General features: G+C 44.3%; 1 protein-coding gene across 18 annotated transcripts in view; it reads right to left on the bottom strand.

Moving 5' to 3' along the window:
* Pard3 (par-3 family cell polarity regulator) overlaps positions 1-27,591 on the bottom strand; it is a 549,854-nt gene that overhangs the window by 421,638 nt on the left and 100,625 nt on the right. For all 18 annotated transcript variants that reach the window (XM_017601371.3, XM_006255836.2, XM_017601370.3 and 15 more), the window contains exon 2: positions 26,626-26,727. In XM_017601371.3, the coding sequence (XP_017456860.2) occupies positions 26,626-26,727 (102 nt within the window). The remainder of the gene's footprint in view (positions 1-26,625; positions 26,728-27,591) is intronic.

The raw sequence follows: 27,591 nt of genomic DNA, 5'->3' as shown, positions 1-27,591 counted from the left end.
AAATGGACTGCTCTCCCATGAAAGACTTAAAAAAACAAAAACACTGTGCTTCTTTACTGAAACCTTACCCTTAAGCTCCAAATAATTCCCCAACTACTTTCAAATTTAAATCCTAGATTTTCCTCTTGCCCCCTGGGCACTCACTGTTCTGTGCTGCAGCGTGCTCTAACGTGCCTAACAACAGCAACGTCACAGAGTACCCTATCTCACCCCAGCAGTCCCTGTTACCACTTCACATTTCAGAGAACACTCTGGCAGGGAGGTCATCTGTGTGAGGACTCTTCTGTCCTGTGATTTTTTTTTTTCCACGTGTGAGCACGTGCTTGCTGTTTAGGTGAGAGTTGCTCACTGGCTTTGTAACTACTCTCTCTGGTGTAGATCTGGCCCCTCTTCAGTTCCCACCCCACCCCCTCGGTCCTCTCAGGTCATGGGCCCACACCACCTGCCCCTGGGTATTTGTTTTTTTAGAAATATGAAAATATCTACTTTTGTTTTTAGCAAAAAAACCCAAAACCCAAAAACTTTCTAAATAACTTTTGTCTTTTCTCTCCTGCCAGTAGAACTAAAGTCGGTCTCTTTCCACATGAATGCAAACTTTCTCTCTCTGCTCTGAGCTACACCACCAATTCCACCACTTCTTCGCCTTCACCAGCAATAACAATTTCACAAGGAGAACTTAAAACTTTTTTCTCTTCTGCATGTAAGAATCATACTGAAGAACAATCCATTATTCATCCTTTCCTAGAGTAAACTTGCATGGCCAAGGAGTCCCTACACAAGAAGTAGCAATTTGGACACTGCATCCCTTTAGAGTGACAACTTGTCTTTTTCATCACGGCTACACCTCAAGTCTGGGAGACGTGTGGTAGGTATCAGTGGGCATCGACTGACAGGAAAAATGTAGAGAACATAAGGAAAGAGACTGTGAGAGTCTGTCAGGCGAAGCTTTAGCAAGTTCAGCAGCCTTACAAATATTCCCTAAGCCTGGAGTTATTCTGCAGTCTACCACATAAAACAGGAACGGCCGTGAAAATGGAAACTTTGAAAGATGTTTTCCCTTTGAGTGCACAGGAGCAGACTTCTACCTGACACAAAATCAAACTGCTGCCAGAGCTCACATTCCCAAAAGCTCCTTGTAGCCCTAATTACTTGTGATTTCCAGCTGCCGTGAAAAGGTGAGGGGCTTTGCTTGCTGTCTTCTAGTGACTATTAATGGTTGACAAGAGCTATTCGAGAGAAATCCTGGGATGAGTGAGCTGGGGCAAGCAACCCGCAAAGGACTGTGCAGAAGGCAGACACTGTGGTGGAATATAGCTGCTGCCTCCATAGCCTATATTAAAATTTCCAAGAATGATGTCGAGGAGCAGGGTCACAGGGGTCCCTACAGTTTCAGGATACGTGCAGACATGCATCAATTCCAGAGAGAAACACAATATGTAATTCTCACATAAATACTCAAAAAATATGTGTTTATCAACAGAAAAACTTTCCTCATCCCAGGGTCACCATGAGCCTGTGCACAGGTTATGAGGACTGCGTCTGACTTAAACAGACTGAAGGTTGGTGTTTTATCATCTTCAAACACATATGCAGCCATCATAACAGCTATGACAATTTTAAGTCAGCTTCAAAGACATTCTTGAAAGAAAATCCACCAACCCTCATGAATGTTTGATAGCTTATTTTTTAATATTGATGTAATCGGAGTTACTCCCCTCACCAAGAGCTATAGTGTACGTTGGGGATGCTGCTAGGTGTCTTTGATAAGACTCCCGTGACATTACACAATCCAAACAAGATACAAAAATATGGAAATAGTGCCTTTCCACAGGTGACACTGTAACAGACACCCAACTGTTTCAGATGGCCTATCCTTTAACACTTCCTGGCTAGGTCAGAATTCCTACCGCTCCTTGGACAGTAGCCAGGGTAAACGTATAGCCACTGACAAGTCCTCCAAAAACAGGAAAGCAACGTCATCAGCTTTAAATATGCCAACGGAGCTGCAAAGGCTGAGAGGGATGGCACAGTTCAGCAGACTTCAGGACTTCAAAGGATTCACAGCTGCCGACAAACCGCTATCCAGGCAGCCAGGGCTGGCTTGACTTTGCACAAATATTTACTCTTATTGCACTTCAGTCACACAGCTAATAGGCTCCAGCTATCTCCAGAGGTCTGGGGCAGGATACCGCAGCACTCCACTGCAGGCTGGGGGAGAAACAGAAAGGACACTGTCTTTCTAGTTGGCTTGATGATTAGAGATGGCATAGCAAACTCTTGAGACTTAAAGAGTTCAGTTTTGGAAACTCTTCTGCTAGCCAGCTCAGTATGCTACCACCACTTAGGTCAGAAGATGGAAAAATGTCTATGTGTGCATAGACAGACAGACAGATTGGAGTGGCTATTCCTGGTTGTCAACTTGACTATATCTGGAATGAACTATAATCCAGAATTGGAAGGTTCACCTTTGATCCTGATCTTGAGGCTGGGAGATACAAGTTTCTGACCTGGATCTTGCTATGGAGATCTTGAGGCAAAGTGGCTATGAATCCCAGGAGCTCTGAGTTCAAGGTCATCTGGGACAAAACAAGTCCCAGACCCAGGCACGGTGGGACACACCTTTAATCTGGGACACACCTTCTGCTGGAGACTTACATAAGGACATTGGAAGAAGGAAGCGTCTCTCTCTTTTTTGCCCGCCTGCCTGCCTCGTGAGACCAAGCCACTACTAGATCCTTGGACTTCCATTCACAGCTGCTGCTGACCATTGTTGGGGAGTTGGACTACAGACGTAAGTCATCAACCAATTCTCTTACTATATAGAGACTACCCATAAGTTCTGTTACTCTAGAGAACCCTGACTAAGACATGGATGGATGCATGCATGTACACACAGACAGACAGACAGATGGATACACACACACACACACACACACACACACACACACACACACACAAAGGGAGGAGGCAAAAAGCAAGCATACTTTGACCACACTTCAGCAGCGGGTGCACTGAGTGGCTAAGCGGCTGCAATCACCATCCAGTCTGCATGGGGGAAGTTCTATGTCCGCCCACGTGCAGAGAAACATGGCACCTACAGACTACATGGAGACACACTCCTCATCTGCCCTCCATGGAACTAGGCAAATGGCAAAAATCAATGCAGTAACACTTTCCACATAGTCTTTCTTTCGGTCCAAGGAAAGAAGGAACCTTACCTACTGCTGGCCTCTTTCCCTTAATACTGAGCACCCTTGAGTCTCCTTCCTAAAAGGGACTCAAGCCAGCTGTTTCTCTGCCTTTCACAAGTTAGTCAAGGTGTTACCTCCTGAGTCAAAGGTGACTACACACAGGGAGGGCATAAAGGGAATCTGGGCATGGTGGTATAAAGCTATAACCTTAGCGCTTGGGAAAATGAAGCAGGAGGTCCAACCCTTACCCTAAAACAAACAAACCGAGAGCAGGAACTGAAGAAGTCTGGAGCCACCACAGTGGTGCTAAGTGACCACTGGGACCACCAACCTAGTCCTCAAGGGACCTGGGAGTTCTCCTCAGCCAACCTAATGTGACAACAGTCTTCAAGACGCTAACAAAACCCCCTAGCGTAGATGACTCCCAAATCCTTCTCGGCACACAGCTGCTCCACAAACCAAAGTGCCACTTGGTTCTCCTTAAGTAGAACGGGGACACCTGTGCAGTTCCAGGGCTAACACACAGCTCTAATCTAGGACCTGAGACACCATGAAGCAGCCCTTGTCCTGTGCAGAGCCACCATGTTCCCAGGAGAGGGGAACCTTAGCACTAAGTCACACTGAGCACGTGCTGGGGGGGCCCCACCCGAGGCTGGCTGTGCAAAGGTCTGAGTGTGTACTAAGGAGAGGCCTGGCTATCACTGAAGCTGTACCACGTTCATGTCCTTAGGCCCATCACATTCTGGATTTGGAAGCACCAGGCAAAGCTACTAATTGACCACCTCCCTCATCCAGGCATCTCGGAACCCCCCCCCAAAAAAAACCCCATTATCCCTGTTGTTCTTCCCAACCCTTCCTTGTCAGTCTTGCACTTCTCAGTGTAGTTGTGTGATCAAAACAGTGGGATCAAAACCAAGGCAGAGAGGCTTCCGGCAGACACCCCCACAATAACCTACCCTTCCCACACTGCTCCCAGAAGCTGTTCGATGACCTCACTCAAATGGGCCAAGGAGATGATGCCCCTGTGGGTGCTCACGGGTTCCCAAACAGCATCAAATGAACATCCATATCCGGGGTAAGGGGAGTAAGTCAGTCCAGGCCTAAGTACCGCCCCACCTACAGTGATGGGTCAAACTCCTCAACCACACAGAGGAGCTTGCACAAGCTCGAGAGCAGATTTGTCTGGGAAACTGTTTAAAAGCTGTCGGCTAAAGGAGGTGGCGGTGGTGAGGTGCGGGTGTGATGGCTAAAGACTTGCTAGGGTGGGCTCTGAGGAGAGGATAATGAGGGGAAAGGTGCCTAGGGCTGGAATAGGCTGCTTAATTTTGGAGAGTACAAAGTATGCTCCAAGTGTGGGGGCAGAATCTCATAAGCATCAGTGTGACCGGACAGCGATGAGTCCCAGGAGCTTCCACCCCAATACTCAATAATGACTTCCTCGATTCCCCAGAGATCGGTAGTCATCACCGGAAAGGACTGAACTCCTTTCTCTCTTTAGACAAAAACTCCTTGTCTTAGTCATGGTTTTTATTCCTGAGCAAAACATCATGCCCAGGAAGCAGGTTGGGGAGGGTTTATTCAGCTTACACTTCCACATGGCTGTTCATCACCAAAGGAAGTCAGGACTGGAACTCAAACAGGGCAGGAGGCAGGAGCTAAGGCAGAGGCCATGGAGGGATGCTACATACTGCATTGCTCCCCCTGACTTGCTCAGCTTGCTTTCTTATAGAACCCAAGCCTCCCAGTCCAGGGATGGCACCACCCATAATGGGCTGGGTGCCCCCTCCCCTTGATCACTCATTGAGAAAATGCCTTACAGCTGGGTCTCCTGGAGGTATTTTCTCAAGGGGGGTTCCTTTCTCTGTGATAACTTCAGTTTGTGTTAAGTTGATAAAGCCAGCCAGTACACTCCTTAGGAACTAGCAGCTCCCACAATGAACTCTGGAAGGAGTAAGCACAGCCTCGAGGGCCTAGCCATGTCCAAGCGCTGACACTCTTCGAAGAAAGAGGAAGGTACTTAGATTGGGCAAAGGAGAATGCACAGAGATGCTTGGCGTCTGGCTAGGCTGCCCCACAGGACACTGAGAAAGCCATAGTGTGTCCACAGCATTTGGCCAAAACACAGATTCTGCCACCTCTGACCCTAATGACTGTCAGATGCAACTTCAGGGCAAAATTAAGACTCCAGGAAGAGGCAGTGCATGGTGTGCCGGCATGAGCACTGGTCACAGGGGGATGGTCATACGCTGTGCCCCAGTAACACAAGACATGAGCTCAAAAGACAATCTACAGGAACATATTTTTCTCAACCAACTTAAATAAGGGTTCAACCTCCCCTCAAGCTCACCACCCATCAGAGGTAGTGAAAAAGAAGGATTATTAGGAAGCTGATCTGTTTAGTAATAGTTCTTTGGGGGAGATTCCAATCTGTGTGGTTCTCAGCCCAGCCCACTAGCAAACTCCAAACACGAACCAGCAACTGCAGCTCAGTCTACTTGGCATTCCCCACACAAAAATCAGCAAGGGTGGTTCAACCCAGAAGAAACCATTAAGTCTTGCCAAATACGTGGAAGCAGCAAGAAGCCACAGGAACCTTACGAGAAGTTCTTTGGTGAGCATTTTTCTCTGCAAAGCCACCACAAGTGGAGTTCAGCAATGCAAGGCAAGGCAAACCAATACACGCGTGTCATCAATGCTAGTGAGGCGAAGCAAAGCAAACCAAACCAATGCTTGAGTCCCCCACTGTCTGCGGGGTCATATTCACAATCTTTCTAAACATCACACATCCTTTCGTGAGTCTGCTATAGCAAAACATCCTTTCCCCTGTGTGCCCTGGGCAAAACATTATTTGGCATAACCGGCTTTCCAAAGAAACCAGACGTTTCCACTCCACAACTGCACCTTGTTCTTACTAATTGGTTTATTGTGAATACTGATAACCTTATAAGAAATACGGGCCGGACGGCGTGGTTCTAATGAGGTGAGGTGAGGAAAAACCTGGGGGTGGGGAGCCGCCGGTAAAATTGTGGGGAAAAAAATAAAACAGTTCAAAGACCTATCGGAGAACCCCGCTGCTCACTTCTTGAAAAGGATCTTCAAAGAAAAGAATGTGAGGATAAAAACAACTAATGCATGAAAGATAACAGCGTCTCTCAAACGATCCTCCCCCTCACAGCAACACCGAATGACAGGAATGGTTGGCATTGAAAAGTGTCCTGAGAGGTGGGCACAGAGCTAAGTTGCCATTCAGGATACAAGAAGCTCTCTGCCTTTCCATGGGAAAATACCCACGAATCTACAGCAATACACAGCTGCTTAAATGATTGACAAGATGGCTTCATGGGCCAGCAGAATGCCTATATTGCTAATATTAGCGAAGTTTAGGTCAGACCCAAGCACATCTATCTACTTCTTAGACACCACTTCCTTGATGCCACTGAATCTATTCATGTATCAGACTCAAAACCTCGGCACCTTCCACCATAATCTCCTCCCAAGATGCTCATTAACGTGAGGACGCCGAGCAGCCACGTCGGCACACAGCACACATTTCCACACTCTGCCTACCTAGAAACCAAGTTTCCCCTCAGGTCTGAGATGTAGAAAACTCCCCAGGGCAGATCCTCAGAACATTCTGATCCTTAGCTTTTTCTTCCAAAATCATAATCTGACTCTGACTACTCATGTTCTGCTTACCATTTCCCTTTCTGTACATGTGCTGAAAAAAAAAGTGAATTAAGCATTTAATACTTTTGCTTCTTTCCTGTTAAGTAACAAACACTTCTTCTGAACCCAAAAGTCCACTGACCCTTTGCTGAGCACATTAAGAGCCTTTAGCAATGCACTGAGTCCTCAGCATCTATGGGGGACTGATCCCAGGATCCCACAGGTACTAACTGGGTAACTGTTCAAGTTGCTGGTGTCAAGATGGTGCAAACTTTTCACAGAATCATCCATACAAATCCTGCCATGCACCATATTGGTGGTGCTGGGGTCATACCAGGCAAGCACTGACTCCTCCTGCATCATTAAATCTTGTCTATATCACATGTATCTAACAGAACCATTAAAATGCGATGGGCACAGCTGCTATGTTACATTGTTTAGGGAAGAACAAAGAGACAGGAAGGTCTGTATGTTTAATACAATTGCAATTTTTAGGATTTGTTTTTCATTTTTACTTTTCTGGAATATTTCTGACTTGGGGTTGAATTCACAGATGTGAAATTTATACATTACAAGGTTGGCTGTATGGGCTACTCAAACATATCTTTAAAAAACTTTTAATAAAAAACCCACTTCCCTTATGACCAGATTTCATGTGCTTTAACACATTCACTCAAGGTTATTTACCTCATAGCGACAATTTGAAATCATAAGAAAAATAACATTAGCTCCATGTATTCAATGACCATTTCTTTAAAAAAAAATGGAGTCTTAATTGTATACAACACAAATACAATGTATCTTTTAGGGGCATTGGCTCTTTCAGAGTATATGTTTTTACATATCTTTGTAGCTTTTAAGTTTCCATTGATTTCTTTGTATGTTTTATTTATAAAATGCAAGCTGGTAGTACCCTAGCTTGTGCTTCTCCCAGGCAAATAGAGTGGGACCTGACATGGACCAGAAACAGAGAAAGTGGAATATGGGCAGAACAAGAGTGAAGAAAAAAATCAGAATGCATCGTGAGAATGGTAGCCCTAGAAAGGAAGACACTCTCCCTGTCTGAACATCGCTCTAAGGGTGCTGCATTTTCCTGCAAGGGCAGGAATGAGGCTGCAGTAGATGTGTGTGCTCTGTAACCCAAATCCTTGTGAACAGGGCACAGAGAAAACACTAGGGGGCAGTATGACCATCTATAAGAAGAAATTTGGTTTCTAAGAACTGAAGCATAAACACAAGCCTCATAGAGGGTGAGCCAAGCAGGCATCATGGCCCACACCTTTAATCTCAACCCTGGTACTGTGAAACAGGAGAACTGCCACCTATATCAAAAGAGCTGTATAGTGCAATCCTGTTTCTAAAACAAAGCAAAATTGACCAGGACAAAGAAAATGAAGGGCCAGGAGAGATGTGGCTTTACAATTCCAGAGATGCCCCTGCTCATTAGATATGGATTTCCAATTTATAATCTCCGATGGTAAATCGATCAAATATTTGAGAGAGACAGCCTAGAAACAGTCCTTTCATGCAGAAGAAATGTAATTTTTTCCAACCTCTAATTTGTATATTGCACAACATTGTATTCGGTTTTTGTAAGTTTGATGCATATCTGTTCCTGGTCTGAGCTTCCTAACGAGGCATCTACAGATAGCTGTGGAGACCCCTCCAGTGGCCTTACGTTGATCATAACCAAGTCCTCTTTGTCCCCATGTATCCCAGGCTAGCCTTGCAGTTGATAGGTAGCCTAGGATGGCTTTAGACTTCAAATGAGCCATAAGGAACCACAATGTTAACAGATTGAATATAAAACACATTTTCTGCTCTCTATAAGGGGTTCTTTGGGGCTTCCTACTAAGATCTGATTTTTACCTTTATGGTAAAATACCTCCAACTGCAGCACAATGCATTCAGTATTTTCTTGAGATGGCTACCCTAAATTCCAGGAAATATTACATGATAATAGATGACAGATACACTGTCCGCAGAGAATTTAAATGCTGTTACTGAGGATGCACTTATCGATGTTTAATTTTTTGTACTAATTACATCTTGACTCTATGACAGAAGCCAAGGGGCAAATGTAATGGAAGCAACTGTGGGCTTCAAAGGATGATGGTTGAAGTGTTATCTCTTTTCTTACCACAGAGCTGGTGCAAGAAGACCAGCTCTGTCCACTGACTCTTGAATCTTTGCATACAAAAGGACCAACCTGACAAGACCCCACAGGGCTTGCTTTCCCCTTGACCTCTGCTTCCAGAGCTAGCCAGGTACTTCAAATGCTCCCTGATGACAATGATTGAATATCTGGTGAAAGGGACCTACCTTGTCTAAGTTAATTTCTGTACTAATTCAATGAATGGAATTGACTAAACTTGCTAATTCCACACTAATTATTAAAACCCATCTGTTTATTACAATGCTAGTCACCAAAAGCTAAACCCCATCTTTCCAGTAAAAGCAATCTCTATGTAGCACGAGTCTGAATTCTGAAATATGGAAGTCTTACACTTCCTACACACAGGAAGGGGTGGAGGGGGTGGGTCAAAAAACTTCCTCCCCTCCTTCTCTCTCTCATATAGATAGACAGATAGATAGAGAGATAGAGAGATAGATATAGATAGATAGATAGATAGATAGATATAGATAGATAGAGAGATAGAGAGATAGATATAGATAGATAGATAGAGAGAGAGAGATATAGATAGATAGATAGAGAGAGAGATAGAGAGATAGATATAGATAGATAGATAGAGAGATAGAGAGATAGATAGAGATAGAGAGATAGAGAGATAAAGAGATAGAGAGATAGAGAGATAGAGAGATAGATATAGATAGATAGATAGATAGATATAGATAGATAGAGAGATAGATATAGATAGATAGATAGATAGAGATAGAGAGATAGATATAGATAGATAGATAGATAGAGATAGAGAGATAGATATAGATAGATAGAGAGATAGAGAGATAGAGAGATAGATATAGATAGATAGATAGATAGAGAGAGAGAGATAGATATAGATAGATAGAGAGAGAGAGAGAGAGATAGATATAGATAGATAGAGAGATAGAGAGATAGATATAGATAGATAGATAGATAGATAGATAGAGAGAGAGAGATAGAGAGATAGAGAGATAGATAGATAGATATAGATAGATAGATAGATAGATATAGATAGATAGATAGATAGATAGATAGATAGATAGATAGAGATAGATAGATAGATAGAGATAGAGAGATAGATATAGATAGATAGATAGATAGAGATAGATAGATAGATAGATAGATAGATAGATAGATAGATAGAGATAGAGAGATAGATATAGATAGATAGATAGATAGATAGACAGATAGATAGAGAGATAGAGATAGAGAGATAGATAGATAGATAGATAGAGATAGAGAGATAGATATAGATAGATAGATAGATAGATAGATAGATAGATAGATAGATAGATATAGATAGATACATAGATGTATAGATATATAGATAAATAGATAATTTTTAGGAATATTTTAACAGGAAAATTACATGATAATTTTCCTAATACAGCAATATAGTAACAGCACTATCTCATCTATTTGGGACATAATTTTCATATATTCTCAGTTAAAATGCTTGAATCAGAGAAGATGTTTCTAAAAAGATAACATGGGCCATCTATAGATAATAAGCATTTCTTTAGCTAACATGGGGCAATTCATAGCACCTGAATAGTAATTATTATTTTTTATTTATAATTATGTGCATGCTAGGGACTAAGAGGACTTGGTGATGATCAGTCCAGGGCCATAGGAGGGGTCTCCACAGTTATCTGTAGATGCCTTGTTAGCAAGCTCGGACCAGGGAACAGATGCTGCATCAGACTTGCATAAGGCGGTGAGTCAAGGCACGCATGTCAGCTCTAACAGGATACACTGTGAGCAGTGACCTTCACAAAACATTGGAAACTGCGCCTGGAGTGTGGGATGGGCGAGTTGTCCCCTTTCCTATATTAGGGTGACTACATTCCATGACTCCACACGGAATCATGTCCGGGTGCACACTTTGACTCTAACCCTCACACACAGTGCCCAGGTCCGGCAGAGCCTTGGCAAGAACACAAATAAATGCCACATATAAAAAGAAAAGAAAGAAAACGCCAACGTTTTCAAAGCTTCCCTAAGTTTCGGGATGAAAAACAAAAGGAGAGAAGTGGGAATTCAAAGACACTTGTGGGAGTCTCAAATCCATTTGGTGATAAAAAAGAATCTTTGTCGAAATAAAATTAAAAAAAAAAACACTTTGTGTCCTTAAATTAACTGATAACTTTTTATACTAGCTATCCCCAAACCATGAGGATTTTGCTAATTAGCACATCACTGCTACCCATTTCTTTTTCCACCTTCATTTAACATTCCTGGAGATCAAAACAACAACAACAAAAAAAAAAGCCTAGCCACGTCCGTTTTTTGGAGAAGACGTTTTTAGATTTTTATATCCTTTGGTACAAAGACATGAAAACACATGCAGGTGTCCATTAAAGCCTAGGGGATGAGTCGTATGACAATTATTACTCAGAGAATGTTTCTCAAAGTCACCTTCTGGTGTAATTCGATTGATCCCGAATATCACCTGATATACTCCACTACAGTAAGGATCCACCAGAGAAAAAAAACATGATTCCCCACATAGAAAGCCTCAGGTGAGTGGGCTTGGAGGGCCTAACCTGGAGTGAGAGGCAGCTCAAGGAAGGAGGCTGGAAGACGCTCTGGTGGGTGGGACCCGGCTCCTGAGGATGGGATACAGTTCAGGATATATGATTGGCTTAGCAAAAGGACTTGGAAGGAGAAGTTAGGAGAGAGACAGACAAGTGTCCAGGGGCTGGTGTTGATCCTCCAAAACCAAAAAGAAAAACGGGTAAGAATTGGAAGGAAAGGGTGTTTCCATTTCTAGATGATGCTGGCCAATAGGCAAACAGAGCAGTAAAGTCAAGGCCCCACCTAGCATCCTCTAATAGGGGGGCACCTGGCAAATCAAAGAGCACAAAGTGCTGGGCCACAAGTCAATCTTTACGGTTGCTTCATGACTGCTGAGCCGAGAACGTCTATAAAATGAAGAAGATATCGGAAGCTATTCCGTCAGGGGTGAATACTGGGTCAGTCAAAACTGACGACCGGGTCAGTTGCTACCACCATTAAATTTAAAATAAATACGGAGGCGTCTAAGTATTTGTTCATTTCTGTAGTTGGACCAGTAAGAATTTACGCACAAACCACTTGTTTAATATGAACACACACAGCATTGGCTCGGCCGATGCTGAGACACTGATCCCCGAAACAGAAGACACCACCCGGCAAGGGACCCGGGAACTGTGCCAGGGAAGTTTTAGTACCAGCACAGCTGAGATTCAGAGCAAGTCCATCTGGCCCAGAGCCACTTCACTGGTGTGGGGAAGGGAAAGGCATCTGACATAGCGCTTAAAATTATCACTGTGACCATGAAACTTTCTTAGCTTTTGTGATGTAATTCTGGAGGGCTACATAAAAGCAGAGTCTTTGAACCCCTATGTAGCTCCCAACCAATGTTTACTGATAGCTGGGCAATACTGACCCTTTCAGGGGATAGCTGAGGAAGAGTCACTGGCCGTACCACCGGGCTGAGCAGTCGTGTCAATGACTCTGTGTTATTGGCATGGGGCGAGATGATAAGGGAGTTAGCACTGAGATCAAGGCAACACGGATCCCACACTGACATCATTCTGTAGTAGCACAGGATGACCTTGCCGATGACCTTCAATTGCTGATCCCATGTCCGCCCCTCAAGCCCTGGAATTATAGGCCTGCCCCTCCACGTCCAGTTTGTGTGACGCTGAGGACTAAATCCAGGGTTCTGTGAATGCTAAGCAAAGGAATCATAGTCCAAATGAGAGAAGTTACATTATTAGTTCTTTTCCTTCAAGCCCGTGTCACTCCTTATAGCACAGTTCAGCCAATTTGCTGCTTCATACGACCCCACCCCCACCTAGAACTAGGTCACCCCTACGAGGATTAAAAACTGGAAATTTCTCACAAGCTTAGGTTTTTTGGGGTTTTTTTTGTTGTTGTTGTTGTTTTGTTTTTTAAAGCAAAGGGCTTCTGCCATAAAGTAATCAGAGGGAGGCAAATATTTCAGATTTGTTTGGGGCTTGTGGCTTAAAGTATTCCGGGTACTGTTGATACACGTACGTTTTTACCTAATTGCTTATGGGAAAGCTAAAAATCAAATATTTAAAATAGTAGATGTTATACACAAGTGTAGAAACCACATCAGCTGAGGTTGCTAAGGAAGCAAAAAACCTCCAAGTACAATACATGAATAAGGAGAAATTAAGATTCATATCATCTTAATATTTATACAACAAAACAAGGGTATGGAAAGACTCACAGGGAATATATTTCTCCTGCAGGTCAGGGACATATCAGCTGCCAGTGCCACATTTTCTTCTAGGACCAGGAGGTAATTCTGCCAGTGAAGAAAAGCCATACTTACATGGCTTATTATTATTATTATTATTATTATTATTATTATTGTTATTATTATTATTAATTGTTAGTTATTGTTATGTGGTCTAAGCTATTATTTCTTTCCAATAGAATTACTGCCACCCTATAAAACAGGGAAACCCACTTGCGTACATTCCTAGCAAGTAGCTTCCTGATAGTACACTCAGGGAGAATATACACAAGTTCTAGTGTTCTGAGACAAACATGCGGTACTTGGCATATCTATTTATCTGCATGTTTCATCAACTACAAGTGGCAGTATCCACGGAGGAGAGATTTAAAAATACATCTGTGGGAGCTGCAGACATGGTTCCGCAGCTAAGCACTGGCTGCTCTTTTAAAGGAGAGGCTTCCGTTCCCTGCACCCACAGAGCCAGCTAACAATCATCTGTAACTCCAGTTCCAACTTCTGATACCCTCTTCTTGCTTCTGAGGGCACTGCACATGTAGGGTACACAGACATATGTGCAGACACACACCACACACACACAGACACACACACTCATACAGATACACATGCTCATGCAATAAATAAATAAATCTATTTTAAAAAGACAACTGTAGAATACAAAGCTAAATCCAGCTGACTATACTGCTAATGCATGTCACTTTTAGTGACAAGCACAACTGGGTGTGCTGCCTTCTTGTATTCTGTGCACACTTACAGAGAATAGCAATTAAGCACACACCCCCATGACTCCTTTGTGTTGGGACAAAAGAGTTTGAAAGTCTGGATTCAGTTCCCAGCTCCCACTTGGTGGCTCACAACCATCCAGAACTCCAGTTCCAGAGGATCAAGCACCCTCTTCTGACCTCCACAGGCACCAAAAATAAATAAAATACACATGTACAAGCAAGCTAACACATAAAATAAATATGCATAAAAAATAATTTTCAGATTTTGCTGAGAACGTTGATCATATAGCCTATAAAATAAGCCTGTCCACCCAGCAAACTATCCCTGTATGACTTTTAGTCTCTCATGGGGTTTTCAAGTTGGCAAGGTCCCCTCCTGTGGGGTGGACACAGTGGTCTCACTCTGCAGCCCAGCTGACTTGAGCACTCAGCAGACTCAGACTCAGGGGTTACAGACTGGCACCACCAAAAGATCTTTCACATTTAATACATGATCTCAATTTTCCTGACAAACCTGAGAGTACTGCAGTCTTCTAACCATAACTCCTTTCCCTAGGAATGTATACAAATATATACAATGTATACAAATATATACAATGTATGCAAATAATATATATACAAAACAGTTCCTTTCTATAAGCCACCTGCTGGCTTCCAGGAGAAAAACCATGCTCTGTAGAGAGGGTGCTTCGTGCTTAAGAGAAAAGGAACCTGATTTTTCTATTTTGTCGAGGGGACTTAATATCATAAAGAATCTCACATATTCACATAGGTGAGTGTCTCCCAGGTACCAGTGTCCTCACGCAACCTTCCAAGAGTCACATCTCATATTTAAGGTGAGCATCAACACCATCTTGCTAACAGCTCAGAACTTAATTGTTTACGAGAGTATTTTACAAGAGCAGGACAACGCCACCATTGCCACAGATGAGGAATGAGAAAGCTTAGGGCAGGGAGTTAAACACACACAGCACAGCACAGCACAGCACAGCACAGCACAGCACAGCACAGCACAGCACAGCACAGCACAGCACAGCACAGCACAGCACAGCACAGCACAGTCCAATTAGCAAACCGGATTCTGACAGAACTGAAGGCTGACGCCCTGCCACAGAGCAACTATGGGCTCCTTTCTGTGCACTCATGTACTGAGACCGAAACTCCCAGGTGTCAAAAGTCAGCCCACAGGTCTGCACACATGGAGTCCAGCAGTTTCACCATCTACTTCTCCAGAGGGAAAGCCTCATCTGGTATAATTATCAGCAATGCTTCATGGTTGGGCCTTGATCTCATTTCCTGTCACATTCTATATACTCTAGGTAGAAGGTTTAATTCTTTAAGTAAATAAATCAGAGGTGTTACGTGTCACCAAATTACACGGATTCAAACAAAACATTATCCATAGAAATAAATCAGAGCTGCTAAACATATTTAACTGAAAAAAAAGTGTGCTCTTATGATTTCTGCTGAAATTTATACCATTATTTGTTTATAAAACACTTGTGAACATTTTATACAGATAATTCATTTATAAAATAGTTAGAAGGCTGAGGTTGTATAGCTCAGTTGGTAGAGTGCTTGTCTGGCACTCGAGAAGCTTTATAAACCACATCCATAATCTCAGAACTTGGGAGGTATAGGTAGGAGGATTAGCATTCGAAGGCCATCCTCAAGTCGCATCAAGTCTGAGGCCAGCCCGAGTTACATGAGATTGTTTCTGACTTGCTTCCAGCATACAGGTGGCCTCTGTGACAGTAAAGGAAACAGGCAGGAAGGAGAAACTGAAGAAAATGCTCGAGACTGAGAACAACACATGTAGCACTGGTTTGGCAGATGCTGCTGAGAAGCTGATCCCCAAAACAGAAGACGCCACCCAGCAAGGAACCACGGGCTTGTGGCAGAGGAGCCTCAGTACCAGCAGAGCTGGGATGCAGAGCAAGTCCGTATTTTTTTAATTATACAGCCTAACTCTATACATTCAGCATACAAATAGTAAAATAAAATGTCAAGAAAACATGACCATGTCTACCTCCTATCATTTTGGTTCAGCACTTTGAAAGCAGAAAGAGTAACCCTATGAAATAGTGCTTCTATGAAAGTACTTTCTATGAAAGTGAGCACACCGGCAAACTTCAGTCCAATGCTGTGTTGCATGTAAAAGTTACCTAAACCTTTTTGTAGCATGTTTTGGTAACATAAATACAAACTACTGAAGTACGGCTTAGGGGATTACACATGAGAAGTTGAAATCCTCAGGCAACATGGTTACTTGTGAGATACAACCTTGACACTTTGTAAGAAAAATGAAACACCCAAATGACACACACATCCACACAGAACCTGGGAGCACAGCAAACATCAGTAAGACTTAGAAAAGAGGTTTTCGAACTAATTAGGAAGCTTTTTCCCCAAAGAATATTAAGAAATAAACACGGGAAGATGGAGGTTTTTCAGTTCTCAAGGAAGCTTATAGGGGTCACAAAGCTCTGTACCAACCTGCCTTTTGCTGACTCTTGAAGTAGCTCTTTTGAGGTTCAAAGACCTTGACAGCCGCAGGGCCTTCACCGAGTCCTTCCTGGAGGCACCAGAAAAGGAGAAATACTTCCCTGTACATTTCTGCCTGGCTTGGCCTGCCATTTCTAGCCATCAGAAAGGGAAGGAAAAAAAAAAAAAAAAAAAGCCAAGATGTCCCAGACTGCTGCAAACCTGTCTACATAACAAAATGGTTCCTCAGGGTTCACAAAACTCAAACATCCAATCTACAATTTCCTGCGTTCTCAGGAAGGAACAATAGCCTGGAACACAGGGGAAGAGAGGCTCCAGCTCATCCACACAAGATCAGTCCTCCCTGTAAGCTGGCCGAGACTACTCAGGGCAATGTGGATCTCGGATCACCCAGGGACAGGCCCCAAAGCGCCAAATTAAAACACCCTTCACCAGTTAAACAGGCTTGGTAGTTGGTCAAGACTAAAACTGGGTGTAGTAACACACCCTGGCGGTGGCTATGCATGAGTAAACCCATCAGTCAAGGAAGTCTCTAGTTCATTCTGTAACAAGGCAGCAGGCCTCCAGATCAGCTGCCTCCTCACTGCAGACTCTTCGAGGACTGCTGGATTTAAGCCCTGAGACCGTTCTCCTCCTCCAGTGAATGCTCAGATGCTCAAGTGTATATGTACAAAGGGAAATATAGAATTAAAAATGCATAATTATCATGCACTCTGGCTCTAGGACTTCCTTCCTCAGACCTGGAGAGGGAAGGGGGTTCTCTTTTTGTACTCTCTCAAGTGGTCATGCAGGGGAGATTTGAAGGCCTGAGGGGATGCTCTGTGGAAGAGCTCTTGCATAGCCATGCCAGGTTTGAGGTTCATTCCAAGGGTATCCAGGAGGAGAAGGGGGAGGAAGTAGAGATGAGAAAATGGAGATGTTAAGTTTTTATAATAAATTCTCTGAAGATTTACAATATGACAAAAATGCTGATTATACTGAGAGAGAAGAGAGAGAGAAAGAGAGAGAGAGAGAGAGAGAAAGAGAGAGAGAGAGAGAGTCTTGAGAGCTGGAGGGATGATCAGTAGTTAAGAGCTCTTGTTGCTGAAGAACTGAGTTTAATTCCTAACAACTTTCTAATGGCTCACTGCAGTTTCAAGGAATCTGATACCCTCTTCTGACCCCCCTCCTTGAACAACAGACATGCACACAGTGCGTTCACATACTTGAGAGAAAAACTGACATGTTAAAAAGTCTAAAAGTTAAAAAATAAACTACAGGGGCTGGAGAGATGGCTCAGTGGTAAAAGAGCACTGGCTGATCTTCTAAAGACTGGGGTTCAATTCCTAGCAGCTCACAACTGCCTGTAACTCCAGTTCCAGGGGATCTGACACCTTCACACAGACATACATGCAGGCAAAATACCAACGCACATAAAATAAAAATAAGTAGATCATTTAAAAAATAAAAGAAAGAAATGACAAAACTCAAGGCTTTAGGGGAGATGGCTTAGTGGGCAAAACACTTGCTACACAAGTGTGAGGATCTAAGTTCAAATCTCTAGAGCACACATAGAGGCAGGTTGGCAATTCCAGTGCTCCTAAGGTAAGATGGGAGGCAGAACTAGAATATCCCTGAAGCTCACAGACCACCTGGTCTGCTGTATGCCAATGTGAGTACCATCTCAAACGGGGCAGACGGTGAGGACCACATAGGTGGTTCTCCAACTCCTGCACATGTACCAAGGCATTCATTTACCTGTTCCCCTGTGCTTAGCATAGACAAGGCATACAAATACGCTTATTATTAATTAATCTCAAGACCAACGCTTTAGGATGTATTCAACCCTAACGCAAGGATTGAAGGACAGGGCATTTGAGGTGCAAGAGATGACTTTGCAGGTAAAGGCGTTGGCCAATGAGCTGAGTTCAATCCCTGGGATCCACATGGTGGAGAGAACCAACTCCTGAAAGCTGCCCTCAGACCTCCGCACACAGGTGAACAGCAGGACCTGTTTTAACGTGTCAAGTTATTTCCAGAAAATGTGCACGAAGAAGAAACTAACAATTACATCTCTGTCTGTCTGTCTGTCTGTCCGCCTGCCTGCCTGCTTTGGGAGAGCAGGAAAAGCTAACAGCATTTAACAGCATGATGTGGGGCTTTCAAATACTAAAAATATCAACTTGAACTCTCAGCTACCTTTCTCTTTCAAAAAAATATATTTATAGACAGACAGACAGACACACACACACACACACACACATACACACACACACACACACACACACACACACACACACACACACATTGACATTACATTGGGAACTGTTACAATCTAAAGATGTAAATTTAGATTTACCTGCAAATCTAAGATGCAGAAGCCCAAATGTTTTTGTCCAGCAACTACAGATGAATTCCACTGCCAGCCCAGCCCTCCTGTACCTGATAGAGAAGTAAAATTGGGCAAACTAATCACCTATAGAGAACAAATGGCCAGAGTAGCCTGGTTAGCATTGCTTCTAAGCCTTTGGGAGCGGGTGTTGAAGCAGTAAAAGCACTGGTGGTGGTGGTGGTGACCAATTCCAAGGTTGCCTACAGCACCAGGACCAACTGCAATCTAAAACCAGTATATCAGTTCTTAGGCTTCATCATTACCCCCACTTACAGACAGGAAAACTGAGGCTACATAACTTGCCCAAGTTCATGCTGCAAAGGGGAATGAGAACTGAGTACTTAAAGGCAGACCACATGGTTCCAGGCACCACAATACAAGGTGCCCCTAGTATATGAAGGAGCACAACGGAAGCACAACCTAAGCTTTCAATGACTGATAAGAGCCGCAAGAGTGGCTGTCTCCATTCTTCTTGCCCGACTAGGAGGCGCTTGACAGCACTACCACCATTATCCCCGAATCTTCCTTTCCCCCATTCTAAGTCACACTCAAGCTGAAGACACAAAAGATGTTGCTATTCTAAACTGTATCTAGATATGCCTAAATGCTTTCTTCCGACTGGAATTAAGCAAAAGTAGAATTTTCAAGTAAAAAAATATATTAAGGTTGGTAGTTCAAACACACACCCCCAATCTATCTCAGAAATATGCCGTGCTAAACATTCTTTTTCCAGTTAACTATAATTATTTCTGTCAAAATTAAACCATACCGAGGCTAGAGAAGTGGCTCGGCAGGTAACAGCACTGGCTGCTCTTGTAGAGGACCTGCATTTGGTTGCCAGCACCCACAGGGACTCATGGCCTTCTCTACGAGCTCCAGGATGCTCTCCTCTGGCTTCTCCAGGCACCAGAAACACGTGCGGCGAACACACGTTATGTGCAGGCAAAACACTCAAATGCATAAAATAAATTGAAATAAATTTCAAAATAAAATGCTAAGGCTTAAAAAAACTATTAAGCTATTGTCTTACAGTGATTTTAATGAGTCTGCCTCTGTGTCACAAATGGCCTATGCTTGGGTTCCCATTATCTAACACCCAGAGGGGAGGCTCCCCAAGTCAGCAGAGTTAATCTGTGCTACTTCCTGCCCCACACTGGCATCTGGCTGCTTGGAGGAACTCCATTCTTGATGACAGCCCCACCCACCACCTTCGTTCTCCAACCTCTATCAGCCTCTTGCCTCCTGGGAAAACCTGCTGCCAACCAGTTCAGCTTTTCCACTCATTCTTGACACCCGCGGAAGGGTCTGTTTCTCAAGTGCAAACATGACCACCTCAAATCCCCTCCATTCTTAGTTGTAACTCGAAAGCCAACCAAATAAAGGCCGAGCTGGGGAGCACAGCTCATCAACCGGTTTCCAGACTTGTGCCAATTCACAGACCCAGAACCCCTTAAGGAAGGGCCTTGCTTACAATACCACAGAGTTTTGATGTCAACCTTCCGCCATTCCTTCTTTGGAGGGACATATGGTCTTTCATTAGGGTAACTACACCTTGTGGGAAAAGAAATAATCAGACTTCCTGGACCCATTGAACACTAGTTCGAAACCGGCACTGATTCTAGGAAACACCGAAAAGTAGAGGCTGGTGGAGATCAGGTGATCGATCCATGGAGCTTTGACTGAGGTCTAGATCACAGTAGAGTCCAGAGGGTCCCAAACTCATCCTGCGGTTATTCCCCCCCAAGTTCTCGTACAAAACAGGGATGGTTACACTTAGAAGCTGAAAGGATTCCCACACTGGTTGCCTGACCTGTGGAAAGGTCAAATGGAAACCACAGGAGTTGCCTCTACCAGAGAACATAGGGGGGCAAAACAATATCACAACCCTGGAGGAACTGACAAGGTTAATGACAGCATCAAGAACTCGAATGATATAGGGGTAGAGGACCCCGTCATGTCCCCCTTAAACTCCTCTAACTGGCCTGTGAAGAAGACAGATGGATATAGACAGAATATTTGGTGTATTGTAATGGATACATCACCTGTCCGTTAAAAAGCCTATGGCCTATAGCTTAGGCAGGAAATAGAGGTGGGGCATGAGGAGAGAGAAAGAATTCTGGCTGAGAGAAGGTGGGAGAGTTGCTGAAAAGATGTGAGGAGACTGAACACACAGTACAGGAGCACAGGCAACCTGCCACATGGCAGAATGCCGGAATATTTTAGGTTATATCTCATCAGAGAAGAGCCTAGCCTTATTATTTGTAAATATATTTTGAGTCTGAGTCTTATTTCCGGGAGCATGTGCTGGGAGCAAGAACTAGGGCTTGACGTCTACAGTTGGATCATAGGGAATGACAACCGACTGCTAAACATTTAACCAAGTAGTAACCCCAACTGTAGCAGCGAAGCCAGGTGTGGTGAACTTACCTGAGCAGATCTCCTGGAACACAGCTACTGATCTAGCAAATGCTTTTTTCTTGGTATCTGTCAACAGTAGCCACCAGAATCAATTTGCTTTGCCAGCGGTATACCTGTGACAATTTTCCCTCAAGGGTCTATTTACTCTCCCGCCCTATGTCTTAACTTAGATTGAAGGGCTTCTCATTGTTGTGGTTGAACTTTTCTTTTTGTTTTATGTATATGAGTGTTTTCCTAAATGTATGTGGGTGCACAAGGAGTCCAGAAGAGGGCACTGGATTCCCCCCCAACCCCTGGAACTGGGGTTAAAAATGGTTGTGAGTTGCTATGCGGGTGCTGAGAATTGACTCTAGGTCCTCTAGAAGGGAAGCCAGTGCTCTTAACCACTGAGCTAGCTCCAGTCTGAAGGAATCTTCATCTTCTGTCTCTTCCACAAAGTATCATACTGGTCCACTCTATTAGTGACATTATGCTAAGAAGATCCAGTGAGGCAAAAGGCAGCAACCACGTTGGACTTGTTGGTAATGCAATTGTGTATCAGAGGAGGGGAAATACATCTAACCAAAACTCAAGGGCTTTCTACACCCTAGTAAAACTTCTAGGAGTCAGGCACATAGGGCGTGCAGATAGTCCTAATGTGAAGGATAAGTGCCTGGACCCTCCCACCACCAAGAAAGTAGAGCTAGTCCAGTGAGCTTGTTTGGATTCTGAAAATAGCAAATTCCTCATTGGGGAGTATTCCTCCTGCCCATGTACCAAGTGACTCAGAAACCTGCTGGCTTTGAGTGAGGCCCAGAGCACCAACAAGTTCAGGCTGCTGTACAGGCTGCTCCACCATTTAAGCCATGTGATCCAGTAGATCCAATGGTACTTGAGGTGACAGCAGCAGATAGGGGTGCTGTTTGAAATCTCTTGGCAAGACCCTCTGGATGAATCACAATAAAAACTCTTGGGATTTTATAACAAGGTTCTACCATGATCTGCGGTCAAGTGTTCTCCCTTTGAGAGACAACTCTTCACCTGCTATTGGTCCTCAGTGGGAAATGAATGCTTGACAATGAGCCACCAAGTTACTAAGCAACCCAGGTGAACTGCCACCGTGAGCTAGGTGTGATTTGATCCGTCAAGTCATGGAGATAAATCTGCAAAGCAGCAATTCATGAAAATGAATTGGTATGTGGGCGTGACCATGCCCAAAACAGGTTCTGAGTGTACATACAAAGAAAGAAAAGTTGTCCATAGGCCTATGGTTCCTTCCTGCTAGAATGTTCCAAGCATGGACCTATACCCTCATGGAGAGTGGTGTGCACAATAATTGGTTGGCTAAAGAAGAGAAAAATAGGGTCTGGCTTACCCAACTGTTCTGAATACTACACAATGAAGATGAGGACAGCTGCAGAGAACTGCATAGCCCCTTTCTGGAACAACCCTGAAGGACTCTCGTGAAGAGAATCTTCACAGTGAGCAGAATGACAGGGAGTGGTTATGGTCACACATTTCGCAAGATACGTAATTACGATGCTGACTCGTGGGCTGTAGCCAATCGCCTAGCAGACGGTCAGTGACATGGGGAGGGAAAAAAAAAAAAAAAAAAAAAACCTGGCTGGTGAGGACCTTTGAGGAAGAGAATATGGACAGAAGTGTCCAAATAGACTAACAGTGTAAAGATACGTCTCCCATGTGAACGAGCGTCCCATGAGAATGAATGAATATTCGTCAAAAGGTGACTCCAGTAGGGAAGGAGTTCAATAACAGATAGGATCAACTATTCTGTAGGCATTCGGCCTATTTCCACAGTCATTCCTGCTATTGGCCAATGGAACCAAGAACAAAGCAGCCACAATGGCAGAGATAGCAATGATACATGAGTTCAAGAGCATGGACTCCCACTCGCCAAGGCTGGCCTGGCTAGAACTCCTGATGAGTGCCAGATCTGCCAGCAGCAGAGACCAAAAGTGAGCTCCCAGTACAACACCCAGTACAAGGGTGATCACCTAGCAACTTGGTGTTAGGTGGACGGCACTGAGACCACTTCCATCACTAAAGAGACAGCACTTTGTCCTTACTGGAATAGATGCATGTCCTGGTTATGCATTGGCCTTTCCAACACACAGTGATTCTCCCAAGACTACCATGTGTGCCCTTAGGAAATGAATCGTCTACTGTCATGGTATTCTATACAGCATTCCTTCTGGCCAAGAAACTCACGTCATAGCCAAAGAGTGTGGCAGTGTCCCATGGTAATGAAATTCATTGGTCTCGCTATGATCTTCACTATCCTGAAGCAGATGACTTGACGGAAAGTGGAATGGTTGTTTAAAGTCACAGTTATAACACCAATTAGATGTCAACAGCCTGGAGGGCTGGGACAGGGTGTTCCAAAAGATACTACATGCTTTGAGACAGTGGTCAATATATGGCACTGTTTCTCTTACAGCTGGGGACTCACTAGACCAGGAAGCAGAAATAGGAATGGTCCGCTTGCTATCACCCATACTGGCCCACTTTAAAAACAGCTTCCTCTGCCTGTGACTTTTTATGCTCTGATGGTCTAAAACTTTTGTTTTTAGTGTGTGTGTGTGTGTGTGTGTGTGTGTGTGTGTGTGTGTGTGCGTGTGTGTGTGTGTGTGTGTAGGGTGTGTGTCAGGTGGGGGGGGGGTCTTTCTTCCAGGAGACACAGTAAACATTCCATTGAACTGGAAGCTCAGACTTCCTCCTTGCCACTTTGGGCTTCTGATAACCCTTAAACCAGTAAGTTAAGAAAGAAAGTAGAGTGGTTAGTCCACACTCCTAGTAGGAAACTGGATTGTTTCTCTACAATGGAGATAAACAGGACTCCAGGAGATCCTTTAGGGCATCAAGTGCTGTTATCACATCCCGTGATTAAAGTCAATAGGAAACTACAACAGTCTAATTTAGGCAGGTTGACAAAGGACACAGACCACTCAGGAATGAAAGTATGAGTCAACTTCCCAAGAAAAGAACCAAGGCCAGCTGAGGTGCGGGCCGAGAGAGGAGGAAATACAAGATGGGCAGTAGAGGAAAGAAGTCATAAATGCCAGCTAAGTCTGCAGGGCCAGTGGTAGAAATGAGGAACATAACCCACGTGTTTCTCGCCTATGCATTCTGTTTAAAATTTTAAAGTGTGAGTGCATATATATATACACGTAAACCGAGCAGATTTTTGTGCTTTCTGTCCCCTTGTTTCTTTACTGTGCAATGTAACATCAATGGAAAGAATATCAGTGGTTACGTGTTGTGAATCTGCATTACCATATTTAAGTCATGAGACACTAAAAACTCAGCACTCCTCGGGGGCTTTGCCAACTACTTAAAATATACAGTGTGTTTTAAGTATGGCTGCCTGCATCAATCAAACAAGGAGCAGACTTTTGATGGCTCGTCTAGATTTCCAACCTGACCGGATCAACTAAAATGAAAGCCACCGGACACCTGCCTACTTGAAACAGGAAGACTCAAGTCTAAACGTGGGCAGCACCTTCTAGTGACAGTGTACATGAAAACACACGGTAGAAGGAAGCTCTGCTCCAGGTGTCCTCACCTCACTCTCGCCAGCAGGTTCACCTGTCCTTTTGCTACAGCACTAAGGCCAACCACCTCAGGTTCCCAATGCAGACTTGAGACAGGCGACTCTCTAGGTATCCTCCAGACCTTCAGTGACAAACCGGAAGTGCTGAGACGTCTCACACCGTGGACTGAGCAACTACTGGCTCCTCAGCCTCTCCGGGGTCAGAAAGACACTGTTGGGCTACCTGAACTGTATGTATTGTGTAAGGCATGCTAATAAATTCCCCCCCCCCACACACACACACAGGAGTGCTCACTCTAATATGCGCATGCTCATTTAGAGAACCCTGACAAGTACAGATGTTTGTACCAGAAGCGGTTCTAGAGAAACAGAACTGTGAGGTTGAATTTCTCTAGCAGCCTTGGTGGTTATCTGAAGCTGGCTCTCCAACTCTACAAAACCCACAAATGGACCACAACTTCACTGCTCTCAGGGAATCACTTGAGAGTGACCACTGCTACATGAGAACCCCAAAAGGAGAGAAATGTCCCCCAGGGAAACCATCATCAAGTCACCAACAGGCTTGAAAGGTTTGCAACTTTTGTCACAGTATGTTCCTGTCTCGTGGGAGCTACAAAAGACAAACCCCATAGTGACAGGTGCTGGCTCAAGTCAGTCCCCTTGAATTCCTCAACATTTGTACCTGAGATTCTCGCTTTTCTTTAGATCGCAAGAAAAGATGCACGGTTTCTGTCCAATTCAGAGCAGGCATGATGTCGACTATCTCAAGCACGGGTTTGAGCAAGAGTTAGCAGCTGCGCTCAGCAACTCAGCCCGGCAACAGCATGGAGAACAAGGCAGAGCACCATTCATGGTGAGTGTCCTAACAACCTTGTTGTCCTCTAGCCTCCAAGAGTGGCCCGGCTGGTTTAATGCCCTGTGTGAACCCCAGAGTGTGACGAGGACATCGGGCTATCTTCCGCTGCCCCCGCACAGCTGTGGCAATACAACTGAGTCTGCGGCTACAAGCCCTTGTGCAATTCCAGTTCAAGCCATTCACGGCGTGAGGTGTGGGCACGAAGCTCTTTACGCCCAGCCCCTCTCGTTGCCTCACCGCAATAAACAATCTGCTGGCGTCTATATGCAGGGCCGAACACCCAGCCACAGGTCTTTATCATGCTAGGAGACACTCTCCTCCCATTCCTTCCAAGCTGGCAGGGGAACAGGCATAAACTGGCTTGGGCTGCTATGATTGTGACATGAATGTACCAGGCTGCCTTTAAGGTGGTAGTGAGGGGGCAGCTTCGAGAGAAGAACACACATACATGGCGAACAGAAGTGCCTGGAGCGTGCACACTCATTTTGGAGCGAGTCAGTGGTTCAGCACAGCCCAGTCATCACACTGGACCATCTCTGAGCCAGCCCTGGGACCGTAAGTAACCAAAGGATCCCTACGTATCCAACAAGATCAGAATCGAGAACCTCATAATGGCGGACTTGTGCTGTCGAGGAAAAGGCGTGTTTGACAAAAACAAAGAGGACACGGCAAATACTTGGTGGTGTTTACATTGCGAATGTTTCCATTTAAAGATTCTGAAGCTGAGGTATGAAACCCCAGCATCAGGAAAAGCATCACAGCCCGGTCTCAGGACAGTGAGGAGAGAGTGGTGGCCCGGGTGAGTTTTCATCTATGTTTCCAGCACGAAAGGGAAGGGTGCCCTGCCACTCTCCCCTCATTCTGGAAAACTTGCATTGGAGAGGACTGCCCCAGCCATGAACTCACTCTGTCTTTGTCATCGGCAACGTCACAGAGGATGTCATCCAGGTCTAGAATCCCACCGTCCCCATGCTCCAAGCGATGTACCTGTATCCAGTAGTTTGGATCCTGAGGAAAAGAACACAAATGTCAGATACAGCCATGTCACTGAAAGGGAACACAACTACTTAAACTCAATAGCTTCCTGACCATTAAAGGGAACGTCAGTAATTATGACAGCCAATTAAAACTCCAGACAGGGCTCAGCTAATGGTAGAGTCAGTCTTCCCCTTCCTCTATGAATAGTTCACTCATATACACTCCCCCCTTGGCTCCACATTATCCATTATTGTGACAGGAAAACTCCTGGCCTCAGACACACTGATTTCTCCCAAGCAGATCAGACTTTTCATTGTCTGATATACAAACTACTCAGGAACCCCCGGCAGAGCAATCTACAGAAACGCTTTATTAATCAGCACACATTGTGCATCTGAAATCTCGTGTTTGCTAATCTGCAGATAGCATGCTGCACACCCTGGAGAGTTAGGTGCTCCTCTCACACAGGCCTGGACAGACGGGGCTGTTGACAAGTTGGCACATGAACCAAGAAAGCTATGGTGTGAGCCTTTGTTTAAAAAGGTCAAACCCAGCCCACACGCATATGTGTGTAATACACTATTTAAAGCACTCCGTCAAAATGTGTGGTGCAGGGCCTTTTGCTCCAGAGTGGAATTGGGGGAGAAAAGAGAAAAAGGATAGCATTTAAAACTTTTAAATATTCCTGTTTTCAAGTAATTTGAGAAGGGCACAGTTGCCCTTGAACTTAATAAAACTCAGATCCATATGCTGACATGGAAATACAGAAAAATGGTACCCATATGAACTGATTTCCCAAAATACAGAATTGCTACCCAAAAGTTGTTAATGCTCTGTTCTTTCCTAAGAAGGGATGTCTGATACAACCTTTTCTGGAAGACAAAGGATGAGTAT

The sequence above is a fragment of the Rattus norvegicus genome, chromosome 19 (genome assembly GCF_036323735.1).
Source record: "Rattus norvegicus strain BN/NHsdMcwi chromosome 19, GRCr8, whole genome shotgun sequence".
Lineage (NCBI taxonomy): Eukaryota > Metazoa > Chordata > Mammalia > Rodentia > Muridae > Rattus > Rattus norvegicus.
The sequence above is the reverse complement of the archived record's forward strand: the minus strand, read 5'-3'. Positions and strand labels throughout refer to the sequence as shown.